Genomic DNA, 17,552 nt, shown 5'->3' with positions numbered 1-17,552 from the left:
CAATAAAGTACCTTAAAAATTAACAAAACTGGGCCAGAAAGATGATTAGTATAGCGGGATAGGGTGTTTGCCTTGCACAGAGCAGACGTGGGTCCAATCCCCAGTACCACATTAAGTCCCATGAGCCCCAAAAGGAGTGATCCTTGAGTGCAGAGCCAGGAATAAGCCCTGAACAACACTGGGTGTGTCCCAAGAACAAAACAAAAGTTAACAAAATGTGTCCAGGGATAGTTCAACAGGAGAACACCTGCCCTGCAATCATGAAGCTGTCAAGGCAGCAAGTTTGATGCCTGGCATCGTATCACATGCTCTGTGTGACCACAGCAGCTCTTCTCTCTGGGATTCCTGGTGCCACAACAACCTCCAGCACATTGTGACAAAGTGTATATAAGCACAACTAAAAAGCGTAGAGTGTGCAAGTACTGCAAACAACCAAATGTGTTTCCCCATCCACAGAAACAACAAAGGTAAAGAAATGGGAGATATTTTACAAAACGTTAACTGTATTCTATGCTCATGCCAAACTTTTAAAAAAAAACTGGCCTGGAAAATATGAGAAATTCAAGGAATTAAGAACACTGTAAAAAGTTACAAGAAGCTCTGCAAAATCACAATTACTAAAAGGTACTCAATGAAAAGTTCATTTGAGGAAAAGTGGAATCAAAATATTTTAGATGCCCAATACTTACAGAATACTTCCAAGTTTACAACTGAAAACTGATTCCCCTCTTTCCTTTATCAATGAAACTTTGTAACTTACTTTTGATGACATTTTTTCCTCAATTTTTCTCTTCTGGTGAACTCCTATTTGCTTGTTCAGCTCCTCTAGCCACTTTCTCTGATGTTCATGTTTCACTGCACTGAAAGGGTACTCCAATGGCAGTGCTTCCTAAACAAGTTAGTGACATGATCAACAGTTCACGCTGTAAATGTCTCACATTTACAAATTTTGCAAAAAAAAAAAAAATACAAACTTAAGTTATCTAAGAGAAGCAATAAACAACGAGATTCAACTATACAAGAAAGAAACAACTGATTCTCAAAAATCAAATTTGTAGCATATAAAAAGCAAAGGAGAATTAACATTGTCAAAATGGCAATACTGCCCAAAGCATTGTACAAATTCAATGTGATCCCTATAAGGATACCCTTGACATTCTTCAAAGAAATGGAGCAAGCGCTCCAGAAATTCATATGGAACAATAAGCCCCCACAAATAGATAATGCAATTCTTGGGAAAAAGAAAATGGGAGGAATCAACCTCCCCCACTTCAAACTCTACTACAAAGCAGTAGTAATTAAAACAGCATGGTACTGGAACAAAGGCAGAGCTGCAGACCAATGGAACAGGGTTGAATACTCTGACACATACCCCCAAATATATGATCATCTAATCTTTCATAAGGGACCAAGAAATGTGAAGTGGAGCAAGGAAAGCATGTTTAACAAATTGTGCTGGCAAAACTGGACAGCTATATGCAAAAAAAAGGGCTTATATCTCCACCTATCACCATGTACAAAGTCAGATCAAAATGGATTAAAGACCTCAACATCAGACCAGAATCCCTAAGGTACATTGAAGACAAGGTTGGCAAAACCCTCCCCGACATTGAAGCCAAAGGTATCTTCAAAGCTGACACGCCACTGGCCAAGCAAGTGAAAACAGAGATAAATATATGGGACTATCTTAAACTAAGCTTCTGCACCTCAGAAGAAACAGTGACCAAAATACAAAGACAGTCTACAGAATGGGAAAGGATATTTACGCAGTGCCCATCTGATAAAGGGTTGATAACAAGGATATACAATGCACTGGTTGAACTCCACAAGAAGAAAACTGCCAACCCGATCAAAAAATGGGGTGATGAAATGAACAGAAACTTTCCCAAAGAAGAAATCCGATTGGCTGAGAGGCACATGAGAAAATGTTCAACATCACTAATCATCAGGGAGATGCAGATCAAAACAACAATGAGATATCATCTCACACCACAGAGACTGGCCCACATCCCAAAAAACAATAGCAACCGGTGTTGGCGTGGATGTGGGGAGAATGGGACTCTCCTTCACTGCTGGTGGGAATGCTGAGTGGTTCAGCCCTTTTGGAAAACAATATGGACGATTCTCAAAAAGTTAGAAACTGAGCTTCCATTTGACCCAGCAATACCACTCCTTGGAATATATCCCAGAAAGGCAATTAAGGTATAGTAGAGATGACATCTGCATTTCTATGTTCATTGCCGCACTGTTTACAATAGCCACAATATGGAAAAAACCAGAGTGCCCGAAAACAGCTGACTGGTTAAAGAAACTCTGGTATATCTATACAATGGAATACTATGTAGCTGTCAGAAAACATGAAGTCATGAAATTTGCATATAAGTGGATCAACATGGAAAGTATCATGCTGAGTGAAATGAGTCAGAAAGAGACAGACATAGAAAGATTGCACTCATATGTGGAATAAAAAGTAGCTGAGAGGTATAAGCTTACAATGATGCAATTTCTGGCAGATATTTCTCTGGACTTAGTTACTAAAATACAGAAATTTTAGTATTTCCCGTGCGGCTGCTAGTGTGGCCTCTCGACCTCATATCTCTTCATTCTCAGCAATGGAAAACAAATTATCAAATGCTTCCTTTTCAGCAGGTCCGACTTTGGGGGGAGAAACTCCAAACAATAATAGTGAGACTTTTGTTGAAATATTGAATGTATTCAAAGTAAAGTGAAAGTAAAGTGAAATTTATCAGTTACACAGGTGGGGTGGGGACTGGGGAGGAGGTATACTGTGATTCTTGGTGGTGGAATATGTGCACTGGTGAAGGGATGGGTGTTTGAGCATTGTATAACTGAGACTTAAACCTGAAAGCTTTGTAACTTTCCAAATGGTGATTCAATAAAAGAATAAATTAAAAAATAAAAGTAAAGGAGTACCTAAGTGAGGGGCTGTACAGTGGGAACGGTGGGTAGGATGCCTGTCTTGTACGCAGGTGACACAGGTTCAATCCCTAGCACTTATATGGTCCCCCAAGGCAGTCAAAAGTGATCCCTGAGTGCAGACTTACAAGTAACCCCTAGGCACAGCCAGTTAAGACTCCAAAACAAAAGAAACAGAGAAGGGAGGGGAACAAAGGAGAGGGGAGGAGAGATTCCTAAACTCACTCATGTTTTACATGTGTTCCAATTTATATAGTTCTGTGAAAATAGTAATAATTAGTTTACTTCATCATCCCTTCACTTTGCTAAGGATGTCTTAAAAAGCCATAACTCACTTGCAACCTAAATAATTCATTTCACTTCTATAACTGACTAGGAAATCCTTTACCCTTACTCACAAATTTTCTCCACTGTTAGAGGAATGAAAGTATAAGGATTTAGGGAATGGAGTGATGTGACAGTTGAGGTGAAGTAACTGGTATATATGTAAATGTGTAAGACACTATGTGTAACAACAGTGTTTTGACCAGTCTAGCACCTCCCTTTATTAATTCCTCTAGAGGATTATGGGATTTCGGTAAGGACCCTTTTCTTCAGGCTCACTTAAACTTCTCCACTGTCTATAAAGTCACTAAAAAGTTTCTGAAAGTGACTATACAACAAAGTACCTTATCTATAAAAAGACTTTGTTTGTTTTGGGGCCATACCCAGCAAGGGTTATCCTGCCTCTACATTCAGGAATTACTCCTAGCAGTGCTTGGGGAACCATATGGGATCTAGCAGATCAAATCCGGACTGGCCACATACAAGACAAACACCCTACCTTCCTTCCTGCACTCCAGCCCCCTAGTAAGACTCCTTTTCTAAACGTGTCGAGTGAAAGCTTATCTCCAAAGGTACTCACCAAACCCTTTCTCATAAAGTTTCTGATACCACAGGATCCTAATGTGATTCTTCATCTAAATTTGTTATTTTGTTTGATGAAATTTAGTTTTACTCCTAAGACAAATGAAGTATGAATGTCACCTATTAAGTCAGAATTAAAACTGAAGGACTTTTCAAACTGTCCACTAAATCTGGGGAGTGGGAAAGTCAAATTGGCTAGACCAATTGGCTTTTCATGCAGGAGGCTGGTGTTCCTGGACAAGAGATGCCAGTAACAGCCCCTGAGCATGGCCATATGCCTTATCTATTTCCTTTCCATATTCCTTAAAGCAGTCTTTGGCAGTTCATCCCAGGCACTTTGGTGGTGGTGGGATGCAGGAACTTTTTACATCAACACCATACACTTTAGCACTAATGTAAATATCAAACACAAACTATAATAATAATAATAATAATATAAAGAAAACTAGGGACTAGAGAGGCAGTACAAAATTCAAGTCTCTTGCCTTACCCTTGCGTGCAATTGCAACCTTGACCATGGCTCAAATCCTGAAACTGCATCCGGTCCCCTAAGTACTGCCAAGTGTGGCCCTGACCAGAACCGGGGTGTGCCCACCTCTCCCTACCAAATATTTCAAGTCTTAAAGCACGCAGTTTTGACCTTTCTTTTTTGTTTCTATGTCTCTCTTTGCTTGCTTGCTTGATCAAGTAGTGTTCTCTCTTGAACATGTATTCCTTTCACCCCCAACTCCACTCGCATATTTCTGAGTGGAGTTTTATTCAGTAAAAATTATCTTAAAAATAAGTTTTATTCAGTAAAAATTATCTTGCTTCACTAAAAAATATAATAAATAAATATGTACTTCTGAGTCAGGGAGATGGCTGAAAAGGCTGTGGGTACCTGATTTACATGTAGCAGCCCCAGCAGCACATGATCCCACAAATACAGATGGGAGCAGCCCGACTGCTGCCAGGGTGGCCCCCAAACCAGGGGAAAGAGTAACTCTGAGGAGCAAGGGAGATAGCTCAAGAGATATGGAGCTAGTTGGACTGCTAGCTCCCTGAGTACCACCTGGTGTGTTCCCCCATCCCCCAAATGCAGCCTTAGGAAAGGAGAAAGATCAGTGATGACTCTGTCAGTCCATAGTGGACCTCTGTGTTAGTGAATGATCCCCCAAGGGCCCCCTGACTCTAAACCAGAGGTTTCCAAACTACTTGGTCTACTGCCCCCTTTTCGGGTGGGGGGGAAGACTCGCTGCCCCCTTGGAAATCCACTTTCTTTAAACAAACAAACAGAAGTCACTCCAACTGCACCAAGGCTACTACTGCTACTTGGATCACGACACTGCCCCTTCTTGGAGATTCTATGCATTGTCCAAAAAGATATATGGAAAGAAATTTCTGTAGAATGCTAGTGGGAAGGTAAATTGGTGCAATCAATATGGGATCCCTCAGAAAAGTGAAAGAGAAATTCCTTACTATCCAGTTATCCAATTTCTGAATATTTAATACCAAAAACACTAATCCATAAATACATATGCAGGGACTAGAGAGAGAGTACAGGGCTAAAAGAACTTGCCTTGCATGCAGCTAGCCCTGGTTCAATGCCTAGCATAGTAGCAGATGTACTTCCAGGAATAACCCCTGAGTACAGAGTCAAGAGTAAACCCTGAGCACTCACAGGTGTGGCCCCATCTCACTCCTACCCCCCAAATAAAAAGTCAGATGCAGCTAATTTTTACTGAAGCATTATTTACAAGAGCAGAGAGTTGAAAACCTAAGAGCCATCAATAGTATACTGGACAGATATAGTTTACACAATGGAATAATACTCAGCTGTTTCTCAAAGAAATGAAATTCTTCCATTTACAATAACACAACTAGTCCTAATGGGCATTATGCTTAGTGAAATAAACCAGAATGAGAAAGACAGTCATGAATCTTTCTTATATGGTAAAGAAACAAGTAAATTCACTCTTATGTGGCAAAGAAACAAGTGAGCAAAGAAAAATAGGCCAAAAGACATAGTATAGGGGTTTATGTGCTTGTCTTGCACACAGCCAACCCCAGTCTGACCCCTGGCACAGCTTAAGGTCCCCTGAGCATTGCCAGGAGTGATCCCTGAGCACAAAGTCAGGAGTAAGTCCAGACAACAGTGGCTATGGCCAAAGTTTTTTTTAAGTGGGAAAAAAAAAAAAAGAGACTGAGGAGGGGGGCAAGGCAGAGAGATAGTACAGCAAGCAGAATGCCTGCTTTGCATGCAGCCAAGCAGAGTTTGATACCTGGCACCTTCTATATTTCCCCAAAGTGCAGAGCCAGGAGTCAGCCCTGGGTACTGCCAGATATGGCCCCCAGAACAAAAGAACAAAAACAAACAAAAAGGCTGAGGAAACAGCTCAAAGGGCAGGTTGTGTAGTTCACAGTGTTCAACCCCTGGTACCCTGTGGCCTCCGAGGCAATGAGCAATGCTGGCTGTTACCCGGTGACTCCAGCAAGCCCCCAAAAACAAAATAAACAAATTAACATTTTTTTCTTTTTTCTTTTTAGCTTTTTGGGTCACACCAGCAATGCTCAGGGGTTACTTGTGGTTCTGCACTCAGAAATTCCTCCTGGTGGTGCTTGGGAGACCATATGGGATGCTGGGAATCGAATCCAGGTTGGCTGTGTGCAAGGCAAACATCCCACCCGCTGTGCTATCGCTCCAGCCCCATAAATAAACATTTAACCTATAAAACCAAATTAGAGGTTACCAAAAGAAGGTAAGAAGGGTCAAAGGAGTAAATCCTAGAGAGTAGAATTGGTACTTTTAATGTTGAATTTAATGTAATAAATACTGATGTGGATGGTGATTTAGGATTTTACAGATCACAATACCCTGATTGTTTAATCTCCGGAGGCCAGGGCAGCCCCAGTGGCTCTCCCCCTCACCACCCAGGTTGGGTGGGTGTTGGGCTGCTAGCCCAGTAGGAGCGGCTCACGCCCATGGGGCAGAGAGAGGAGGAAATGAGGGTCAAGCCGGTTGGTTGATCAGTTGCCATTTATTCCATTCTCCCCATGCGCCTGTTCTAGTCTGAGCCCCCATTCTAGCCTCACACTGCCCCTCATTCCTGTCTCCTCCTGTCTCTTCTGCTCATCTCTCTGCGCTCCATCTTGCTCCCTGCTCTCTCTCCAACTTCTCCAACTCTCTCGCACTGGGGGTTGAGGCTACACCTAGTCAGGTAGCAAAATCAACATAAGAAAGCCCTTCCTGACTGCCCTTCAGGCTCAAGGGCAGAAACACCAACTAGGGGCAGTCTTTCCGCTTCTCCTTAGTCTAATAACTTAATTAACATCTTAATATAAGTTATTTTTGTATGGCACAGGAAGAGATACATTGAGGCTTGTAAGGCAGCTCGCCTGGGAACATCTTGTCACAGACTCAAACTACAGTGCTCAGGCCAGATTAATCTTTCCTAACCTTAGCAGGGTCTGAATATAGTTATTGCTTTTTGGATCATCAGCATCTGTCCATGACCAAGCTCTTAACTTATACTTAAGCATTATGGCACTTTGGCCAGGCCCATTTTTATGCCAGGGTAGTACATAGCTCAACACTTGCCCTGGGCCAATACAGTCTGTCGTCGGAACCCTGCTTTTTGGGGTACAAGGAAGTTAGGGCAACTGAGGCTTAAGCTGAGAGAACAAATGCCCAGGAAGAAAATATCATTTGGAATCAATTAACTCTCATGTTACAAAAACGTAGCATTAACTGTTTTCTTGTGCCCAAACAAAAAGGATACTGCTCTGAATTAACTATGCAAAGGACTTGAGAAGAGAAAAACAATATCTGCAAGTTAAAAGAGCACAAAGAAAGAAGTTACAAATAAACACAGGGGAATGGGAGCACTGTGATGGGAGTAACCCAAATAAACCTAAGCTTCCTATGGCAATGTTATCCTACACCTGATAAAATTGCACTCCAAGTTTTCCCATTTTGGCTTATGAATCAGAAATCACATTTTATATCTTTATTGTTCACAGCATTTTATAATAATAAACCACTATACGAATAGTGTTCTTTAACCATAAGTAATGTTCCAAATATCTCTATTATCAACTTTGTTTTTTCTTTAAATTTTAGGGGTCAGGAAGATAGCTCAAGGAGCTAGACTGCAAACCTTGCATTCAGAGGCCCTGAATTCATGGCACTCAATCACATGGTCCTGGACACTGCCAAGGGGACCCAGGTGGCCTGCTGGGGAACCTCCACCAAAGCAAATACATGGGTGCTGGAGATGTGGCTTAGCAATAGAGCACTTGGTCTGTGTAAAGCTCTGAGTTTGATCTCCAGCTTGTCAAAAACCAAACAAAAAAGTACCTTAAGATGACAAGGCTTTAAAACATCTCTAAAACTTTTTAACATCTATGAAACTATTAAAAGAAAACACAGGGAAATTCCTCTGTGATAACAGATTTGGCAATGATTCCTTGAATATAATGCCAAAAGCACAAGTCACAAAGAGATAAAAATAATATCTTGGGGCCAGACAGACAGTACAGGCGGAGGATGTTTGCCTTGTACACAGCCTACCCAGGTTCAATCCTCGGCACTCCATAATGTCCCCCAAACCCTGCCAAGAGTGATCCCTAAGCACAGAGCAGGAGTACGCCCTGAGCACTGCTAAGTGAGGCCAAAAAATTAAAAACAATTTTTGTATTTCAAAAAAACACTACTTTTCCATTTCACTGCATAATCATTTCACCTATTTTTTCAGCCCAAAAATTGGCTTATGGGACAGGAGCAATAATACAGAGGGCAGGAAACCTGCCTAGCATGTGGCCTACCTGGGTTCAATCCTGGCATCACATATGGTTTCCCTTGAGCACTGTCAGGACTGATCCCTAAGCCCAGAGTCAAAAGTTAAGCCCTGAGCACTGATGTATAGGACCCAAAAACAAAAATTGGTTTATTACAACATTTTCATTGTAATGATCATATGGTAGTATTCTGCTCATCATTCACTAGTAGTATATGGATTTACATTTGTCTTTTCACACAGGGTGAGCCCTAAGCCTAGAATTCTAAATACTCACAGGGTCAAGTATGTTTCTGAAAGCCAAGTTACAATGTTTGTTTAGAGCACTACAGTGTTGGCGTTCAACCCAGTCAGGAGTTGTACGTGCAAGGGGAGCCAACAGCAGGCGAAGCAGCCAAGAATAAGTCACATGATATGTTAAGACTTACATCTTTCACTAGTTAACTGAACAGTTCATCTGCCAGCAATATACTGTCAGTTCCATTCATTTTAAACAGTGTTAAGGTCATATTATAAGATGAAGCAACTTTAGCCTCAGATGCAATAAGTCATTCTCGTTGACCTAATATCTATCTTGCAGCCACTGGATTTACGTGTAAAAATAACCTCTTGAACATGCAGTATTTCTGACTGGATGTTTGGCTGTGACTGCCAACTGACACTCACTGGAAATACTAAATGCCAGTCCTTGAAACTGTTAAGCACACGGATAATAAAGAATTAGGACCTTACACCACATAAAACAGTTGAATTCAAAAAGACAGGGATTTAAAATGTACTAGATAGGATAGAACACGAACTAAATACATATGAGTGGCCCCATCAGGTGACAAAATCCAGGATCAAGGTGCAGAACCTTGGGACACAGATTAAGTCTGTACATCAAAACTTTTCTGCCATATATTTTCTCCAGTGCCATAATTCAATTAGAATATACAAATCATTAACAACTAATGCATTAACTTTGTTTTTAAGACAGTAAAAATGTTTGCTAAGCTGTCACAAAGACATGCTAAGCACTTGCGTTGGAGAGCTAGTACAGGGGACAAGATAATTGCCCTGCATGCAGCCATCCCCTGAGCACTGCCATGAGGGACCCCTGAGCACTGCCAAGTGTTGCCCGCCCCATACGATGTTTACTGATTTGGACTATTCAATTTTAATGTATATTCATGAGTATTTTATGCAGCCTAATCTGTACCAAAGACAGCTTAGTAATAACTAATTTTTAAGTAACACTAGCCTGATAAAAGATTTTTAAAAACTTCATAAATGGTTGCACCCTTTTTTAAAAAGAACATGTGGCATGTAAAATCAGTGATGATATAATCAATTTCAACTCTAGAATTGTCTTGCATTTGTCTACACTAAGTTAAAAAAAAAGTTTTAAAACTCGGTGCCAGTGTGTTTTAAATTACAGTGAATGAATGGGCAGCCCACACAATGAGAAAAAGTATTTGAAAATCATAGAGCCGATGTGGGCTGGAGTGATAGCACAGCAGTAGGGCATTTGCGTTGCACGCCACCGACTGGGGTTAGATTCCTCTGCCCCTCTCGGAGAGCCCGGCAAACTACCAAGAGTATCTCACCCACACGGCAGAGCCCGGCAAGCTACCTGTGGCGTATTTGATATGCCAAAAACAGTAACAACAAGTCTCACAATGGAGATGTTACTGGTGCCCGCTCGAGCAAATCGATGAGCAACGGAATGATAGCTACAGTGACAGTGATAAGGGATTAATATCTCTAATATGTAAAGTATTCCTACAACTCAACAACAATTAAAAAGAAACAACTCAAAAAATTAACAAAGGATTGGGGGCTGGAGCGATAGCACAGCGGGTAGGGCGTTTGCCTTGCACGCGGCCGACCCAGGTTCTAATCCCAGCATCCCATATGGTCCCCTGAGCACAGCCAGGGGTAATTCCTGAGTGAAGAGCCAGGAGTAACCTCTGTGCATCGCCGGGTGTGACCCAAAAAAAAAAAAAAAAAAAAAAAAAAAATTAACAAAGGAGAGTTAGGAAGAAGGCTCAAAGAACTGGAGCACTTCCTTTATGTAGAGAAGCCCAACATTAGATCTCCATCACCACAAAAACAAGTCAAAAAATTCACGCAGAGAATTTCCCAGTATGACTTATATTAAGTCTAATTTATTACTTTAAAACAGTCAGACAAAGTGTTTTTGGGATTATTGAAAAGAAAGCAATTTAGATGTCATTCCTTTTGCTAATGTAACATTATCAACAGATTGCAAAACTGGTTGATGTGAGGCATACTGGCCATATATGGAGCAGAATAAACAGTCATGCAAACAGTCTAACTTCAAACTCCTAACAAACTTACTAGCACTAAAAATTTCACCACCAAATACTGTGTGTTATTTAGGTTATTGCATAATTCTTACATTTGTTAAAATGTAAGATAGTCACATGTTCACTAGGAAATAGGGATTACATATGTTTAAAAAGAGATTAACTTTCATGAGATTTAAAAAATATAATATCCTCAACAGAATTAAATCTAAGATTATTGAGGTCCAAGGGTAATAGGTTATAATGATCAAGTACAAAAGGGTTCATATATTCAAAGTACTGAATTATTAATTACTTACGCCTTACCTCTAAAATCTGACTACCTCTCGGTAGTGAGCGCCCATCGACTTGGACCATGGTTACTTGATAGGGTGTCAGAATGCCAGACGAGCTAACAGAAGTCTGAAAACAAACAGAAAACAATGACATTCATTCTAATATTAAACATCGGCAAAATTTACACATCACTAACGCACTACCTTAGACAAACCTGGTACATACTTACTTTGATTTTTGACATGAATTTGTGGATACCACATTGTCAATGTTAACCTTATGCCCATTTTCAAAACTGCAGAGCTAAACCTGAGATGTGTCCACCTCAAGTGGTAGAGTACATTCGCACATGCTTTGCATGTGTGAGACCCTGTGATGGATTCCATAACACTACATGGTCCCTGAGCAGTACCAGGTATGGCATCACAGTAACTAGAAACACTACACAGCACCAGGGCTACTCCTGACACATGCACGTTGGCCCTTTTACAGGTTTGTTTTTGAGTTTGCGCCACACTGCAATGCTCAGGAATTACTGCTGATGGTGCTCAGGGGGCCACTATGGGATGCCAGGAATCGAACCCAAGTCAGCTGCAAGCAAGGCAAGCACCTACCCACTGGTCCCAACACCCTGGCCCTTTGAACTATCTCCCTGGCCTCTGTAGAGTTTTTTTTATTTTTTAAAAATAAGAATTGAAATGAAGTGTCTGAAGCTTCCATATTCAAGTATTAATATATGCAGTGTGGTGGGGTAGGGTAGGGGTGGTGTGGGGGAGGCAGACCTAGCAGTGCTCAGGGGCTAATCTTGGCTCTGTGCTCAAGAGTGACCCCTGGTGCTCAGAGGGCCACATGACATACAGGGATTCAAACAAAGGCCACACCCACAGCCATTTGCAGGGCAAGTAAGTGCCTTACTTCCTATACTGTTATCTCTCTGGTCGAATATAAACAATTTCTAGAATAAAGAGAATAGTTCGTGTTATAATGAAATTCAAAACAATGTATGAAAAGCTTTTCTTTCTTTTTTTTTTTTTTCTTTTTGGGTCACACCTGGTGTTGCACAGGGGTTACTCCTGGCTCATGCACTCAGGAATTACTCCTGGTGGTGCTCGGGGGGACCATATGAAATGCTGGGAATCGAACTAGGATCAGCCACATGCAAGGCAAATACCCTACCCGCTGTGAATAACCCAGCCTTGAAAAGCTTTTAAAAAGTAAACAGACTGGGGGACTGGAGCGACAGCAAAGTGGGTAGGGCGTTTGCCTTGCACGAGGCTGACCCAGGTTCAATCCCAGCATCCCATATGGTCCCCCGAGCATCGCCAAGAGTAATTACTGAGTGCAGAGCCAGGAATAACCCGTGTGCATCGCTGGATGTGACTCAAAAAGAAAAATAAAAGAAAGAATAGACTGGGTCCAGAGAAAGCTCCTGGGCTAGAGTGCGTGCAAAGGCACAGGTTCAATCCCCCAGCACCACACAGGGTCTTCTAAGTACTCCCAGAAGAGACACCGGTAAGCAAAAAGTCAGGAGTAGCCCCTGAGCACCCCATGGTGTAGCTCAAAAAAAAAAAAAAATACTAACCAGAAAAAGAAATACTTTAAAAATAAGCTTTTTCTTTTGGTTTTCAGACCACACTCAATGTTGATCAGGAGTAACCCCTGGCAGTGTTCCGGAAACCATATGCGGTGCTAGGGATTCAAACTAGGGTCAATGAAACGCAAGGCAGGTGCCTTAACCTCGGTAATATCTCCCCAGCCTCTAAAAAACTTTCTGAATTGGACAGAGCTCAAAGAAGTGGAATACATGCCTTACATATATGAGACCCCAAATTTAATCTCAGGCACAAAATACCCAGTCTCCCTGAGCTGAGGGAAATAGCTCTGCTGTCCACCAGTTCTGCACAAGCACAGCTGGCCTTTCCCCAGTGGCCCCCAATACTGCTGACACAAGTAGCACAGCATCGCCAGCCTGCGCCAGAGCAGGCCCACACCATGACACCCAGCAGACTAGGCAGCTTGTGGGGTCTTGTATTCTATGAATGTTTGATTTTGATACTCATACCTTGTAATTGTCAGTAATTTGAAGTTTATCCCATACTATTTTGTCACTTTCGATTTTTTTCCAAGGGTTGTTCCATTTTTCAGAAGCTTCTTTTTCTTTCTTCTTTAAAGCAACCTGTTCATCTGTAAATAATGTCCTTTTTTAAAAAATGTACAAAAACTGTAAAAAAAAACCATGTAAACAAATCATGACCTTAAAGAGTGCAGGGTCCAATACATCTAATCAAAATTGTTTTTTAGGGAAAGAGACTAATTCATAAGACAGAAAAAGTTAAAAGGGGTTAGAATAACAAATTTAATAACATTGTAATTCTCCATTATTTCTATTAAAATAAATATATAAAATTTGACGGCAGAGCCTGGCAAGCTCCCCATGGCGTATTTGATATGCCAAAAACAGTAACAATAACAGGTCTCCATTCCCCTGACCCTGAAAGAAGTCTCCAATCATTGGGATAGATGAGTAAGGAGAAGCTGCTAAAATCTCGGGGCTGGGACGAATGGAGACGTTACTGGCACCCACTTGAGTAAATTGATGAACAACAGGATAACAGTGATACAGTGATATAAAATTTGAAATTAACAAAATAAAATATACAGTTGTTGCCGTTTAAGTAAAAAAAAAAGCTAGGACTCTCAGGATTATGGATGTGGCTCAAAAGGAAAAACATGAGCCTTACATGTTTGAGGTTGTAGATTCAATCTGCCCTCAACCTTTAACCTGCCCTGAACAACAGAGTATAGCCCTGCCTGACCAGGCCAAGAAGAATAGAAAACCCTGAAGTTAAACCCAAGTTCAACCACTTCCTACCTTTGTGATCATGGATCAACTACTATTCTGCTTTCTAATTCCTTCTGTGAAATGAACTATCACGGCAGAGTGATAGCTCAGAGTGCTGAGTACAAGCCGAGTTCAATTCCACACTGCATGATCCACTGAGCATCACCAAAAGCAAAGTCTAAGCACTAAGCTGAGTAGTGACTGAGTACAACCAGCGTGGTCCAAAAACAAAGCAAAACATGAGGCTATAATAACAGAGGCTATATAAGAGCAAGAATTGAAATTTACTAAATGTCAGCCATCATCAATCACAATTACTTAAGAGTTAAAAATTAATAAAGATGTATCTATAATTTAAGAAAAAAAATCTTAGGTCACAAATTATCAGTAGTTCTTAAAAAATGCCTTGGGCTGATATCACTGAGCTATTCCCAGAATGGGAGGCAGAGCTCCTCCCTTTAGGGGGTCCCAGCAGCCTCCATACCCAACGTGCACCACATTAAGGGCCCATAAAACAATTCCTGAAGCATGTTGCCCATGGAACAAATATACTCAACAGATTATGTGCTGTTTGCAGTTATTCTTCCTGTCATTCAGGGAGGATGGACAGAGAAGACAGAGTAATTTCCAGCTTAATCCCTCAGTATCTTTGAGTGGCGAAAATTACAAAGACTCACTCCCAGTACAGCAAGAATACTAGAAAACCAATGGGGAAAATATGAGATGCCATCAAGCTCAATAAATGAAAACAGTCTCAACCAAAGATATAAACACCAGTAAATGCTCAGTGTCTTTGGTGACACTATGATGAGGATGTTTAATGAGTTCAAAGAAATGACAGCACGGAAAGTCAGCAAAGCACAAGAAAGTATGATAACCTCTTAGTATCTGTATTGCAAACTGTAGGATAACATAGCCTCAGGTAATTTAGGTTTATTGGGTTACTCCTGCTACAGTGCTCCCGTTCCTCTTTATTTGTAACTTCTTTCTTAGTGTTCTGTTGACTTGTAAATGTTGTTTTTCTCTTCTCCTTGAGTCCTTTGCATAGTTTATTCAGAGTAATGTCCTTTTTGCATGGACACAGGAAGACTTAGCAGATGCTATGCTTTTGTAACCTGGGAGTCATTTGACTTTACATGATATTTTCTTCCTGGGCATCTGTTCTCTCCACCTACGCCTCAACTGCCCTTACTTCCTAGCACCCCCAAAAGCAGGGTCCTGACGAGGGAGGAGACAGACCCAGGGCAAGCGGTGAGTTGTGTGCTACCCTGGCATCGAGATGGGCCTGGCCAAAGTGCCTAATGCTTAACTATAAGTTAAGAGCTTGGTCTTGGACAAATGTTGCCATGATCCAAACAATGATAACTAGATTTGGACCCTGCTAGGGTGAGGAATGATTAATCTGGCCTGAGTGCTGCAGTCTGAGTCTGTGGCAAGATGTTGCCAGGAGAGCTGCCTTGCAAGCCTCAATGTATCTCTTGCTATGTCCATACAAAAATAACTAATATTAAGATGTTAATGAGTGTTTGGAATAAGGAGAGGAAAAAACCCTTAAGAGGTATCTTGCCTACTGGCAGTGAGGAAGGGCTCTGGAATGCCCTAGGTTGTTTTCCCTTTGAACCAGACAGCCCACAGGAAGGGCTTTCTTATGTTGATTTTGCTACCTGGCAGTGTGTAGCCTAGGGGCAAGGGTGAGAGGAAAAGGGAGGAGAGAGATGAGAGAGGCTGCAGCAGATGCAGATAGAGGACGGAGGTGGGAGTGCAGGAGATGAGAAAGATGGAAGATTTGAATAAACGGTAACTAATCAGCAACCAGCTTGGTCCTCGTTCTTCCTTAGCCTGTGTTTGGCCAACGGCTGTCCCCATCCAGTCCACACACAGCGGTTCCAGAGCACCAAACGCGGGTGGTGAGACAGAGCCGCTCAGAGAGCCCGCGAGTGCACACGCCCCTCATCATGCCCAAAAGGAGGGAAAGAAAGAAGTAAAAGTGCCTGCCATAGAGACCTGCTGTGGAAAGGGGTGGCAGGAGGGAAACTGGAGACATTGGTAGTGGGAAATGTACATTGGTGGAGGATGAGTGTTGGAACATTGTCTGACTGAAATAGGAGCATGTACAGCTTTGTAACTGTGTATCTCACAGTGACTCAACAGAAAATTCAAAAAAGAAAAAGAAATGAACAGCATACCAGAGAACTATAGGATAAGTTCAAGAAGAACAATATAAGAATCATCAAAGACCCTGGTGAACAGGAAGGCAAATGTGATGAAGAAACATTAAAGAACTCATTGATAACAACTTCTCAGAGTTGAGGATTACAATCACTGAGATCCAAGAGGTGCAAAGGGTCCAGTGAAAATAGATCCAAGTTGGAAAACTCCAAGAGACATTATATCCAAAATGAAAAAGTCCAAAGATAGAGACAGAATACTGAACGCAGCAAGATCAAAACAGGAACTTATATACAAAGGAAAGCCCATTAGATGTATAGCTGAGGTATCAAATGAAACTCTATGAGCTAGAATATGGAAGGGTATAGTACAAAAACTCAACCAAAATGAAAATCTCCAAGAATATTCTATCCTGCTAGATTATCATTCAGATTTGATGAAATTTTACAGAGCTTCAAGGACAGGCAACAGCTTAGGGAACCCCTAGCTTTGAAACCAATCTTTCAAAGCAATTTGTTATATGCCTGCCAAGTGGGTAGGTGGGGGGATGGGAGGGAATTAGGGATAAGGTGAAGGGGGACATTGGTGGTGGGAATGGGATTGGAATGCTGTATGCCTGAAACAACTATTATGAGCAACTTTGCAAGTCACGATGTCTCAATAAACATTCCTGAAAAAAATTCAGAGATATATTTATGTGTGTAGGTGTCACCAACTCCATAATTTAAAAAGTTTTTTTTTAAGATCTTTACCATATGTGGTTAAAATAAAATGCAGTAAGGGAACAATAAATTGTCAAAGAAATCAGAACCAAAGCTTTTACCTACAGAACTGAGCTTACATGGTGAGGGGAGAGGACTGAAAGGGGTCCCTGATGGAGGGAAGCCAGCACTCTCAGGATTGGGTTTGGGTTTGGAATGATATGCAAGGCAAGTATGATTGACAGTATTGTAAATCACAGTACCTCAAAAAAAAAAAAATGGTCTAAGAAGAAATTGAGAGGTGTCGGGCCAGGGGGCTGGCTGACAGGGCTCGTGCACATGCACTGCATGCAAGAGGCCTGGGTTCAATTCCCAGCATTGCCTGGTCTCCAGAGAACTGAACGGGCAATGCCTGACAACCACTAGGAGTAACCCAAAAACAACACAAAGTTACTACCATAAAGATTAATGAAAAATTACTACCACAAAAATGTGCTCTTCTGATAGCATCAAGAAAAAAATTAATAACTAAAAAATATATAAAACCCTCCAAGGGCTGGGAGATAGGGCAAAGGGCTAGAGTGCATCCCCTGCATGTGAAAGACCTCAAGTTCAATCTCCAGCACTGGCTGCA

At 41.4% G+C, this 17,552-nt stretch overlaps 1 protein-coding gene across 5 annotated transcripts in view; it reads right to left on the bottom strand.

Moving 5' to 3' along the window:
• The window catches only part of CCDC66 (coiled-coil domain containing 66), a 45,894-nt gene that overhangs the window by 15,453 nt on the left and 12,889 nt on the right, over positions 1–17,552 (bottom strand). For all 5 annotated transcript variants that reach the window (XM_055134525.1, XM_055134526.1, XM_055134527.1 and 2 more), the window contains 3 exons: positions 13,269–13,390; positions 11,237–11,332; positions 761–889 (listed from right to left, as the gene is read on the bottom strand). In XM_055134525.1, coding sequence (XP_054990500.1) covers positions 761–889; positions 11,237–11,332; positions 13,269–13,390 — 347 coding nt within the window. The remainder of the gene's footprint in view (positions 1–760; positions 890–11,236; positions 11,333–13,268; positions 13,391–17,552) is intronic.

The sequence above is a fragment of the Sorex araneus genome, chromosome 4 (genome assembly GCF_027595985.1).
Source record: "Sorex araneus isolate mSorAra2 chromosome 4, mSorAra2.pri, whole genome shotgun sequence".
Lineage (NCBI taxonomy): Eukaryota > Metazoa > Chordata > Mammalia > Eulipotyphla > Soricidae > Sorex > Sorex araneus.
The sequence above is the reverse complement of the archived record's forward strand: the minus strand, read 5'-3'. Positions and strand labels throughout refer to the sequence as shown.